The 13,486-nt window shown below is 43.7% G+C and overlaps 1 protein-coding gene across 1 annotated transcript in view; it reads right to left on the bottom strand.

Moving 5' to 3' along the window:
• MCMBP (minichromosome maintenance complex binding protein) overlaps positions 1-13,486 on the bottom strand; it is a 55,797-nt gene that overhangs the window by 22,396 nt on the left and 19,915 nt on the right. Inside the window, 6 exon segments of the mRNA XM_062215356.1 lie at positions 1,487-1,631; positions 6,130-6,231; positions 8,196-8,237; positions 8,370-8,461; positions 8,464-8,509; positions 9,002-9,087. Of these exon segments, the coding sequence (XP_062071340.1) occupies positions 1,487-1,631; positions 6,130-6,231; positions 8,196-8,237; positions 8,370-8,461; positions 8,464-8,509; positions 9,002-9,087 (513 nt within the window).

Raw genomic sequence — 13,486 nt, 5'->3', positions numbered from 1 at the left:
TTTACTATATAACTATGATATTATCACTGGAGAAAAGTGGGAGAAAGATGTATGAGATCTATTTCTTACAACTACACCCAAACCTACACTTAGCTCAAAAATTTAAAAATACATATAACCTGAAAGACTGCCTAGAAACAAAAAAGCTGAATACATAAATAATGTACTCAAATGTTTAAAAAGCCCTGCAGCCTGACATTCAAACAAAAAGGGCAAGAATTAGCAAAGGAATATCATTGCTTATGTGATAATAAAGAACCACTGTACTTCCTGGATTAGAATACATCGCCTGGGGGCCAGCGCTGTGGCACAGCAGGTTAAAGCCCCAGGCTGAAGTGCCCGCATCCCATACGGGTGCCAGTTCACATCACAGCTGCTCCACTCTCGATCCAGCTCTCTGCTAATAAGCCTGGGAAAGCAGAAGAGAATGGCCCGAATCGTTGGGACCCTGTACCCATGTGGGAGACCTGGAAGAAGCTCCTGGCTCCTGGCTCCGGATAGCGTCAGCTCTGGCCGTTGCAGCCATTTGGGGAGTGAACCAGCAGATGGAAGACCTCTCTTCTCTCTCTCTACCTCTCTCTGTAACTCTTTCAAATTAATAAAATAAATCTTAAAAAAAAAAAAAATAGAATACATCACCTGCAACAGAACATTTAACTTTAATGAACTTTGGGTACAGGGAGAGAAAAGGAAGAATGCAGCATATCACATTTGCATATACTCACTAAAAACTCACTGAAAACATTAAAATATGCCTTGGCATTAAGGAAATTCAGAAACATGAAGTAGAATGAATAAAATTCATCAGGAAATCTTTGCCGTGATTGCTAAAATTTCCTTCTCAACCCAACCCTGCAGATGGTGACACATCTGGCGTCTTGTATCACTGCCTCCTTCCTCTGACATGGCCCCTGGTTAAAGGAGCCACATAGACGTGACCAGCACAAGGAAGAAATCCGCTTATACAAGCTGTGATTGAAGTCATAAAGGATAAGTGGCCAATTCGGAAATGTCACACACAGAAAATGCTGACCTTTGGTTTCCTTATTTTAAATAGAATCGGCTGTATGTCGAGCATGCCTTAAGAAATAAACTACTACACAGTATATTACAATTGCATGTTTTTCCTTTGATAGGTTGAAGTGCTACTATTCGAAAAAGAAAAAGAGAAAGGAAGTTTTCTGACACATTTTTAGGGTGAAGTACTATCCTTTCCACACGGCTTCAGAGTTGGGATAAAAATAAACACGAGAAAACCAGGAAAGCCCTTCTCCAGCTCACCACTTGAGGCTCTAACAGCACACATCAGAGCAGTGCTTCTGCCAGGCGAGACCTCTGCTCATTATGAGGCACTGTCTGACCAAAGAGCACTCTCTACAGCATGACGCCCCTGAAAGTCAGCCTGCCCCTCCACCTGAGGCTGTGTTACAGAACAGTCAATTCTGGAAACGAACTGACTGCAGGAGAGCAGAGGTCTACACAGTACCTGCTTGCCTGGCACTAGCATGCTGGTCTTTCTGCTTACTGGGCTGTAGATCCATATCTTCATCATCTTCGTAACTCCTCTTGTGACGACTGGGAGTGTACGACGTCGAGGGACTGACTCGGGCTTGGTTCGCATTGATATAGGCGTTAAACAATAGGTTAAGAAAAGACTACGTGAACTAAAGAACATCCTGAATTATACTAATTATAGGACTAATAGAAGTAATCACTGGTTTGGATAATTTAGTTAAAATTAAAAATGTATTTGCAAGAGTAGGTTTTCTTTTACCATCTGCTCTTGCTGTAAATAACCATAAAATTCAACAAACTCAACAGAATATGTGAAGCAATTGTTTGTAGTCACTGGACAGCAGAGAGCACGTGGTTATGACCTCTGAATGAAGAGAAACACCAAGTAAACCCACATTCTCCCACCTCTCTGTGTTGGAAGCATCTTCCGACTATAACAAAGCGGAGAAAGCAGAGCACACCATTCAGGGCTATTGAAGCAACTGGAATTTACAGAAAAGCACTAGGGAGGAAACAGCCAGAAGGCGACTCAGAAATCTACGCAGGTTCCATTTGATCTTTGGCCAAACACTAAGATGTGGACACATAAGTCAAGACTCCTGAGGCCTAGCAGAAAACAGCTGCTGGTTGGCTGAGGCGTTAACAGAAACTCAATGCCACAGAGCACTAGGCCTGGGCCTTACTGAGCTAAACACCTGAAGCATATGGGCAGGACCTAGAGACAGTCCACCTCGTAAGCACTGTGTCCTATTCAGCAACATCTTTTTTTTAAAGATTTATTTATTTATTTCAAAGAGTTACACAGAGAGAGAAGGAGAGGCAGAGATAAGTCTTCCGTCTGCTGGCTCACTCCCCAACTGGCCGCAAGGGCCAGAGCTACGCCGATCCGAAGCCAGGAGCCAGGAGCTTCTTCCAGGTCTCCCACATGGGTACAAGCACTTGGGCCATCTTCTACTGCCCTCCCAGGCCATAGCAGAGAGCCGGATAAGGAGTGGTGCAGCCTGGATTTGAACCGGCACCCATATAGGATGCCAGCACTGCAGGCAGCGGCTCTACCCACTACGCCACAGCAACATTCTTGAAGACAGTAAACTGAACTCTCTATGATGTTGTATATTATAATTAACAAATATTGCCAATAATGCAAAGAAGTAGAAATGTGTGACATACAATCAGGATTAAATTCAGTCAATAGAAACCTACCCAGCTGATGAAATCTTTACTTAATATATACTAAATTGATCTTCTGTATATAAAGATAATTGAAAATGATTTTTTTTTTTTTTTTTTTTTTGGATAGGCAGAGTGGACAGTGAGAGAGAGACAGAAAGGTCTTCTGTTTTGCCCTTGGTTCACCCTCCAATGGCCGCTACGGCTGGCTCATCGCGCTGATCCGAAGCCAGGAGCCAGGTGCTTCTCCTGGTCTCCCTTGCGGGTGCAGGGCCCAAGCACTTGGGCCATCCTCCACTGCCTTCCTGGGCCATAGCAGAGAGCTGGCCTGGAAGAGGGGCAACCGGGATAGAATCCGGCGCCCCGACCGGGACTAGAACCCAGTGTGCTGGCGCTGCAAGGCGAAGGATTAGCCTGTTAAGCCACGGCGCCAGCCGAAAATGAATCTTGATGTGACTGGAATGAGAGAAGGAGTGGGAGATGGGAGGGTTGTGGGTGGGAGGGAAGTTATGGGGGGGAAAAAGCCATTGTAATCAATAAAGTGTACTTTGGAAATTTATATTTACTAAATAAAAGTTAAAAAAAAAAAAGAAAAGAAACCTACCCAGAGATGACCTTGACATTGGAATTAGCAGCCAAGGACATTAAAATGTAATTAAAGGGGCCGGGTACTGTGATAGTGTGGTAAACTACCACTTGCAATACCTCAGCCCACGTAGGAGAGCCAAGTATAGTTCCAGCACCTCTGCTTCAGATCCAGCTTCCTGCTAATGTATCCTGAGAGGCAGTGGGTGATGGCTCCCAAGTGCTTGGGTCCCTGCCACCCACGTGGGAAAGCTGGATGGAGTTCTAGGCTCCTGGAGTCTGCCTGGCCCTGGAGCGAAGCAGTGGATGGACAACTTCTCTCTGTCTCTGTTTTCATCAATTAGGTGAAAATAAATAAACATTAAAGAAAAATACTGTAATTATGAAATCAACAATTTTTATTGTTGATGAGTAATATTAGCAGAGAATGTGAATAAAATGAAGTGAAAAATCTAAAACAAAACAATCACTGAATAGCAGATTAAGGATGAGAGGACAGAGCCAGGAAACTCGAATGCAGAGCAATAGCAAACACTCAAACGGAAGCAAAAGGAGAAAAGAGATTTTAAAAAAAGGAAAAATGTTCTGCGTTACCTAGAATAACAATCATGTGACTGAAGTCCTAGGAAATTGAGAGAAAAAAATAGCTGAAGAAATATCGGGAAGGGCGGGTGTTTGGACAGTGGTTAGGAAGCCTCCGTCCCATATAGGAATGCCTGGCTTCAAAACTCAGCGTGGCTTCCCGACTCCAGCTCTTGCCAATGCAGACCCTGGAAGGGAGTTGTCAGAGATGGCTCGAGTATTCAGGCTCTGAATAATTGGCTCCGACTTTTGGTCCCCTTCAGCCCTAGCAACTATGAGCATTTGGGGAGCGAACTGGTGAATGCAAACTCTTTGTCTCATAAATAAATTTTTAAAAATTTGTTAACTGGGGCCAGAGTTAAGGCATAATGGGTTAAGCCATCCCCTGCAAAGCCAGCATCCCAACGCCCAGTTAGAGCTCCTGCTATTCCATTTCCGATTCACCTTTCTGCTAATGTGCCTGAGAAAGCAGCCGAAGACAGCCCATGTCCTCGGGTCCCTGCATCCACATGGGAAGACAGCCCATGTCCTTGGGTCCCTGCATCCACATGGCTTTAGAATGGCCCAGCCCCAGCCACTGCGGCCATTTGGGGAGTGAAACAGCAGATGGAAGCTCTTTCTCTAACTCTTCCTTTTAACTAAAAAAGATGGTTCTGTGATAAATCCCTAGTGACACTGATCAAGAATAAAAAGTAAAAAGAAATAAACATTATTGGGAATAAAAGAGATCAGTGCTAGAGTGGGATATAAATTATATGGATTGTGTGTTTATCCAAATCCCTGGAACGTAACATATCTGTCCATGTCAATGCAGGTGAACTATACCCTAAAGAATTACTATCCAGGCCGGTGCCATGGCTCACTTGGCTAATTCTCCGCCTACGGTGCCGGCACCCCAGGTTCTAGTCCTGGTTGGGGTGCCAGGTACTAGTCCCAGTTGCTCCTCTTCCAGTCCAACTCTCTGCTGTGGCCTGGGAGGGCAGTGGAGGATGGCCCAAGTGCTTGGGTCCCTGAACCCGCACGGGAGACGGGGAGGAGGCACCTGGCTCCTGGTTTCGGATCGGCACAGCGCCGGCCGTGGCGGCCATTAGGGGAATGAACCGACGGAAGGAAGACCTTTTTGTCTCTCTCTGTCTATAACTCTACCTGTCAAATTAAAAAAAAAAAAGTTACTACCCAAACAAGTGAATAAAAAGGAGACTGAGAAATTTCCACAATCTCCACTACAAAGAAGCAACATGTTGTTTTTCTTTAAGAAAATTAGAATAAACTTTCTTTACTTAATTATCCTGATACCCTCTTTTTCAGTACCTTCAAATCTACCTCAATATTTTTAACAGTAATTCACAGTACGAATGAACCACTCTTTCATCATTTCTCAGTGACGAATACTTAGGAAGTTTTATACATTTCCGTGTTTAAGATAAATGAAACATCATTTATTAAAATGAAGTCAAGCTTTGCAAATGGAGAGTATTTTATCCCTCAACTAACTTCACTGTACCTAAGACTTAGTGTTTAGAAACCAAAAATCTGAATTGTAGTTTTAATACTTAGGAAGGCAGGACTGGCACTGTGGCACAGTAGGATAAGCCTTGGCCTTTGGCTCCGGCATCCCATGTGGGCACCAGTTTGAGTCCCAGCTGCTCCTCTTCCAATCCAGCTCTCTGCTATGGCCTGGGAGAGCAGTAGAAGATGGCCCAAGTCATTGGGCCCCTGCACCACCGTGGGGGACCCGGAAGAAGCTCCTGGTTCCTGGCTTCAGATAGGCCAACCTCCAGCCATTGTGGCCATTTGGGGAGTGAACCAGAGGATGAAGTCCTTTCTCTCTGTCTCCCCTTCTGTCTGTAACTCTACCTCTCAAATAAATAAAATCTTAAAAAAAAACTAGGGGGCCGGCACCATGGCTCAATAGGCTAATTCTCCGCCTTGCGGCGCCAGCACACCAGGTTCTAGTCCCGGTCGGGGCACCGGATTCTGTCCCGGTTGCCCCTCTTCCAGGCCAGCTCTCTGCTATGGCCCAGGAAGGCAGTGGAGGATGGCCCAAGTGCTTGGGCCCTGCACCCACATGGGAGACCAGGATAAGCACCTGGCTCCTGGCTTCGGATCAGCGCAGTGTGCCGGCCGCACCACACGGCCACAGCGGCCACTGGAGGGTGAACCAACGGTAAAGGAAGACCTTTCTCCCTGTCTCTCTCTCTCTCACTGTCCACTCTGTTAAAAAAAAAAAAAAATTAGGAAGGATTCAACACATAAAAAGATTCAGATAAAGGATATCTCTTTCACCCATGTGGACTCCCCAGGCACTGGAACACAGTAGAAAGTTTGCCTTTCCAAAGTGGTAGATCGCGGAGAGTTTAAGTCAAGTTCCTGTTGAGGCTGTGACGTACACAAAAAATATTTCAAAAAAATAAGAAAAACAATTATTTTAAAAATCAGCAACCATATTTTCATGTCATTCATAATAACATAACATGCATTTTACATTAACTGCTAAATTAATCAGCTACGGATTCCATCATTTTTAAAAGAAAATTTATGTGAAATAATTTCATAATAATCAAAATATTAACTCCTTCAAATTTATAATACCTAGGTTACACAATTCCAACCTTTTAATCCTTTTAAAGACAAAACACATGGTAATCCCACTGAATCTCGCACAGCACTATCAGAATCAGCCTATAACATAGGAATCAATGACATTCTTATTACTAGGTAGCTGAGATGAGATTAAAGTCAGTAACTACTCCTTAGGAAAGACACATTCTTTTTAAAATATGCTTACAAAACCCTCAGAGGTAGAAAGAACCCTAGTTTGAGCCAGAGATAACACATACAAGTTAGGGGGTTTTGTTTGCTTCTTTCTAGGCACCAAGTCCCTTTCTTGGAATGGGGCTTTTTTTCAGCTTTTTTTCACTTCTAGCAACACATATACAAATGCTCTCTTGTTTTCATGGTGTCACAAAAGTCTCACGTGTCCATTTTATTGGCCCATTTTCAGATGCTGAGATTACTGAGCTGTATTACATTATTGTTTACTAGAAAAAATTGTGTATTAATATATTACCCTAATGTACTATGGCCCCTTAAACAAGGGATACAGTAAGCATTCACAAAGTTGATCCATCAGCCTTGGCAGAGTATTGACTTTAATGAAATACTCTAAAGACATCTGGGACAGCTGAAGCTCATCATACGTTAAGACTATACAACAAACCCATCTTTCAAATGAATTCAGTGCTCAAAAAAAACCAGGGCCCTGCGTGTGGGGACACAGCGAATTAAACCACCACTTATGACATCAGCGTCCCATATGAGAGCACTGGTCTGAGTCCTGGCAGCTTCACTTCCAGCCCAGCTTCCTGCTCACGTGCATGGGAAAGCAGCAGAAGATGGCCAAGTACTTGGGGTCCTGTCACTCATGGGAAAGACCTGGATGGAATTCCTGGCTTCAGCCTGCCCAGCCCCAGCCCCAGCTCCATCTGGAGAGTGAACTAGTGGATGGAAGGTATCTCTCTCTCTCTCTCTCTGCCTTTCAACTAAGTAAATCTTTAAAACACTGCTGGAGATGATATTTTTGTTTAACATCACATCACCATTGTGGAACCTTGCAAACCAGCGGGCTCCTCTGTACACCTCTGCCCACCTAACCAGAAGCCTTATCCCATCAGGAACAAATCGTACTATAAATTGACAGGCTGGTACTTGGGTTTACAAACCAATCTCTTTAGATTAAGAGGGAGTTAAGACTCATAGAATTGGGGGGGGGGGGGGGGGAGAAGGCCTAAGAAATAACCCAATAAACCTGAGATGCTGGGTCTGTAAGAGACCCAGAGAACAGGTAAGGAGCTCACTGACATCCCACCTTCTATGGGGGCCCTGCCTAAGCACCTGTCTGGTCAGTCCCCACCTGAGCTACTTGTTTTCTTCTGACAACCAGGGTCTGTGTTACAGACACACAAAAAAACACACAAAGAGCAAACTATGGGAGATAGTTTTGGTTAATTAATTGTGGGTAACTTTTACTAAAAAACTAGAAATGCTAGCTAGTTACAGTGGCAGGCATGTTGAACAATTATCAGAACAAAATTCAATTCAATTCTACATGTTTCTCCCTTATCACTAGAAAAGCAATGCAAACAAAATGTAGTTCTGTGGTTCCCTACAACTGCTTTTCTTGTTAAGTTTCTACTCCAAGACTACCTTTTCATAACTATAACTATATCCAGTATTCTGCTTTCTTCCCTCTCATTATTGCTATGCAAAAGAGCTTCTATTCCTTCTATTATCAAAAGTTTATTAATCTTAACAAGACTTATGTATGTCTTAGAGATACATACCCCACACTCTGCTACATCTCTATATTTTCCAAAATGAAGAACCTATGACCGAAAACAAAAGGTAACTGTATTATGTCAATATATTAGACCCAAAATTACTATGAAAAAACACAAGGACAAAATTATAAACACAAAATTATAAGCAGAAAGTCTCCTGAGAGAAGCCATACATACACGTGCTTTCGTGTTCTGGTTAACCGTCTCATAGACTCCCATGTAAAACTCGGGATCAAACATGTCCTGAATCATGCAACGGAATTTCACAAGCTGTTGGGTTTCAAGTAGTGAAGGGGAACCTCATTCAATGACGGTACCTGAAAGGAAGACAGTCAAGTGAGTCAACAGAACACCCTATCCATAAAACTCATGAGTTCTTTTAAGTTTGTGCAACAACATTTGACCAAATGTGAAAAGACACTTTTCATTTTAACATTTAACATTTCAGTTAATCAGCAGAAGCGTACTGTCAAGCTCTTTTATAACCAGCACATGCCAATTCTTTCAAAGCAAAGTTTCTCAAGTTAATTGCTCTGTCCTGGGAAGTAACACAAGCAGTTACTGCCACCTAGGGGCACAATGCAGAAGCATTTAGTTGCTGCAACTGAAGTTGCAAAAGGGACCAACAACTTTTACACCTGATCTTAGCCAAAAGGCCAAGAAGCAATAAGGACCAATAACTTTTAAAATACACAGGTACTTAAAGCATAAGTACATACTAATTTATTTCTCAATTACACGAAGACTGCTGCTCTCCTGGGAAAAACCAGTCTGCCTAGCCCTTCGCCCAAAATCTGTTTTAAGCTTACCCATTTAGGAGCATTATTTTCCTTCAGCTTTTCCTTAAAATATTCAATTACTTTCTTCTCCCAGTCAGGATTAACTCCATTTTGGGCTGAAAGAGAAAAAAGACTCTTTAGAGCTAAAGGTACATTATTTAATAATAAGCAATGTTCAAGTGAGTCCCACATCAGGTTAGCCAGTTACAAACGAACCACAATCTGCTACCATGATGAAGACAGACTCAAGTACCTCAGTGCCTCTGAAGTGTAACACAAGACACTTAGGATACTGCCCTGGGGCAAGCACTATGGCACAGCGGGTAAAGCTACTGCCTGGGACTCTGCATCCCATACTGGAGTGTCACTTTGTGTTCTGCTACTCTGCTTCCAATCCAGCTTCCTGCTAATGCATCCTGGGAGACAGCAGATGGCTCAAGGACTAGGGCCTCAGCACCCACGTGGGAGATTCAGGTGGAGTTCTAGGCTCATGGCTTTAGCCTGGCCCTGTTCTGGCTATTCCGGGCATTTGGGAAACGACTCAGCTGATAGAAGATTCTTAAGCTCTTTCGCTCTCCCTACCCTGCTCCGTGTGTGTGTGTGTGTGTGTGTGTGTGTGAGAGAGAGAGAGAGAGAGAGAGAGAGAGAGAGAGAGAGAGAGAGATTGTGCCTTTCACCTAGATGAAAATAAACATTAAAAAAAGAAAAAGGGGCTGGTGCTGTGGCATAGGGAGAAAAGCCGCCACCTGCAGTGCTGGCATCCCATATGGAGCTGCTTCACTTCTGATCCAGCTCTCTGCTTTGGCCTGGGAAAGCAGTAGAAGATGGCCCCAAGTTCTTGGGCCCCTGCACCCACGTGGGAAACCCAGAAGAAGCTGCTGGCTCCTGGCTTCGGATCGGCACAGCTCTGGCCATTGCAGCCAATTGGGGAGTAAACCAGTGGATAGAAGACGTAGTTCTCTCTCTGCCTCTCCTTCTCTGTGTGTAAAGCTGACTTTCAAATAAATAAATAAATCTTAAAAACAAAACAAAACAAAAACAAAAAAAAAAACCACTGCCCTTTGAGGTCTAGGGATAAGCCAGGAGGAAGCTGACCTGGGCTCTGAGCACCTACAGCATGACGTGAGGCGACCTGCACTAAGCAGTGTGCAGGAGCCATTGTTTATAAAGTACTCTGCTCCTTCAGAACGCACAGCCTTTGTAACAACCCCAAAATGAAGGGCAAAATGTGTTTTTGCTTTTTTAAACCTTTTTTATCTGGGAAAAATTTTGAACTCTGAAAAGTGTTGCTAGAGTAGGACAAAGCACACTGTGTCCTCGCCCCATTTGCTGCATCATACCATCATACATATTTTTCTGATCCACTTAAGGTTAAGCTGAATACACCATTTACTGCTAACCTCTAATTAATTTAGTATGTGCATCCTAAAGAGATTAATACTTTAGATAAACAGTTTTGTTATCAGCCTCAGGAAATTCAAAATTGACACAACACTGCTCATCTACTCACATTTCAGTTTGTTCTGACCCAACACTATTCCGTATGGTACTTTCCCCACTTTGTCCAGGACCCGGCCTAGTACATACACTGCATTCAGCTATCCTGTCCCTTTTAACCTCCCTAATTGGAACAGTCCCTTTATCTTTCCTTATTTTTTATGACACTGATATTTAAAGCAAAAAAAAAAAAAATTGAATGCTTCTCATTTTGGACTTGTCTGATGTTTTCGTATGATTAGATTCCAGGTAAGCATGACCAATGTTAAATAAAAAACATTAACTGCTCATTGCTTTGGCACAGATTCCAGCACTGGGCCTTACCAGATTAAAAGTCAAAATGGAGTCACCTCTGCTAAAGTTCCCCTTCACCAAAACTAAACTTAGCTGTTTGTCAGACTTTCTATAAGAAGCCAGAGAAAATGAGAGATGACATTCAAAGTTTCCCAACAGGCCAGTTTTAATCTGGATAACAAAGTCCCCTCTGCTTTAATTCTTACACAAAAGCAACCTAAAGTAACCTAATGTCAACCAATCGGGCATTCTTCTGTTGTTCTCTCTGCCTTCATTTTATAGGGAAAGTAACTTGGAAAGGACTTATCCACTTTTGTTCTTTGTTTACATTTTCTTTGGCCTTTGCCTGTAAAACCTCTCCTGCTCAGCCATAGGAACACTTATGGTGAAATAAGGCCTGATTCCTGAAATCAAAAATAAAGCAATCGGATTTTTTTAAATTGTAATTCTGTTCTTTGACATCAATCAGACCACTATATAAGCAACACTGTGTTCTTCTAAAGCTAGGATATCTGGAGACTTCATGTGCCTCCTCCCCTCATTGTTAGTGTTAATTTTGATTGCCCAGTCAAAGCAACAGCCAATGTCTCCCTCCTTACAACTGATAAACAGTGAGCAGCAGGTGCTTATGGGAACTGACAAAGATCGAAGAGTTACTGACAGAACACAGATTTATGTGAACTCCAATCACCCAACCACACATCTGGCCAGTCCTTACACTAGCTATATTCATCACACAGGTGCTATGGAGACTACACAGGTTATAGAGCTGATTCTGTTAGAAACACTCACAAAATCCAGCTAACATCATGTGTGAGCAGGGCTTCCAAACATTTACTTAACCGGGAAAAGGCATTTCTGAAAAAGAAATGAGGGGAGCCAGTGCTGTCGCACAGTGGGTTAAGGCCCCAGCCTGCCAGCACTGGCATCCCATAAGGGTGCCGGTTCTAGTCCCGGTCCCTCTACTTCTGATCCAGCTCTCTGCTATGGCCTGGGAAAGCAGTGGAAGATGGCCCAAGTCCTTGGGCACTTGTACCCGCGTGGAAGATCCGGAAGAAGCTCCTACCTCCTGGCTTCGGATCAGCTCAGCTCAGCTCTTGGGGAGTGAACCAGCAGATGGAAGACTTCTCTTTCTCTCTCTGTCTCTCCCTCTCTCTGTAACTCTGTCTTTCACATAAGAAAATTAAATCATACCCTCCTCCCCCAAAAAAAACCAACAGAAAAGAAATTACTTTTCTGGGGCTGGCATTGTGGCTCAGCAGGTTAAGCCACCACTTGCCATGCTGGCAATCCATATCACAGTGCCAATTCATGTTCTGGCTGCTCCACTTTGCCACAGTAACAATACCATTCTGACCCCATCTGTATAAGAAACTCTTGTATAACCCTAACAGGTAAGAAGTCACGCCAGGGAGAGACTGAGGAAAAGTAAATGAGGAACAACTGAATAGATGGAAGAACATTATATAAATGGTTTTCCTTTTCTTTTCTTTTTTTTAAAAGATTTATTTATCTGAAAGTCAGAGTTATAGAGGGGGAAAAAGAGAGAGAGAGAGAATCTTCCATCCACTGGTTCACTCCCCAGATGGCTGCAATGGCCAGAGCTGGACCAGGCTGAAGCCGGGAGCCAGAAACATCTTCCAGGTTTCCCACAAGGACAGCAAGGAGCCAAGCACTCGGGCCACCTTCTGCTGTTTTTCCCAGGCCATTAGCAGAAAGCTGGATTGGAAATGCAGCAGCTGGGTCTCAAACCGGTGCGGATACAGGAGGCCAGCATTGCAGGCGGCAGCTTTACCCACTACGCACAATGCCAGGCCCTGGACATTTAAAGGACAGATCACTCCAAAAAGACGAAGGGTGCCACAATAACTGCCCATTGTTTCATAAGCCTACTATGTCCCAGGCACTCACAGGCACTATGAGGATACTTGCCATTGAAGGAACTTGTTTAAGAAGCTACAGACAGCTGAAATCAAAGAAAAACTGAAGTGGGTCAATGAATCTTTGAGAGAGCTTCTGAAAGAGATGGCATTTAAGCTAGGCCTTGAAGGAGGTGAAGAACCAAAACATGCCAAGGTATAAAGGATGGCATATTCTAGATGCAGAGCACTCTGAGCGGAGACAGTAATGGTACTCCAAAGACAAGGAGACACACTACTAGAACATCAGGTATTTGGAGTACCAAGGACCCGAAAGAGAATAAAGCCAAGAACAAGATGGATGAGACCACACACATCACAGGAGTTTTCAAAACCAGCTTACAATTTTGCTCTTTAGTCACAGTAAATTAACCTTTTATATTCCCAGAGTGTATCAAGGACTTGGGACACAGGAAGTACTAGAGTTAAAAGAATTAACATTGAACACATAAGCACAATGTAGAGAAAACAAGTTGTTTTGCAAGACGAGCATCCCTTCACTGATAGTAAAATGGCACACACAGTCTTATCTGTGGCGGGATCTATGCCCCAACACTATCCTAGGCTCTGGCTCCCACTGCCACCATTGCTAGAAGTCAGGTGACCAAATGGCCCAACCACAAGTGTCAGCTCCACCCCCACCCTAACAGGATTCGCTGCTCCCACTTCCATACCCCTTCCAAGAGTATAACAGGACCTGCTTCCTGCACACGTGCTGTCTCTCCTGATCGCTCTTGACAGCGCCCCCCCTTCTTCGCCCCTTCCCTCCAGCCTGTCAGATTTCCCCCGTCAAGAAACCCTTTCC

Source organism: Lepus europaeus, chromosome 17, assembly GCF_033115175.1.
Source record: "Lepus europaeus isolate LE1 chromosome 17, mLepTim1.pri, whole genome shotgun sequence".
In the NCBI taxonomy this organism is placed as follows: Eukaryota; Metazoa; Chordata; class Mammalia; order Lagomorpha; family Leporidae; genus Lepus; species Lepus europaeus.
The sequence above is the reverse complement of the archived record's forward strand: the minus strand, read 5'-3'. Positions and strand labels throughout refer to the sequence as shown.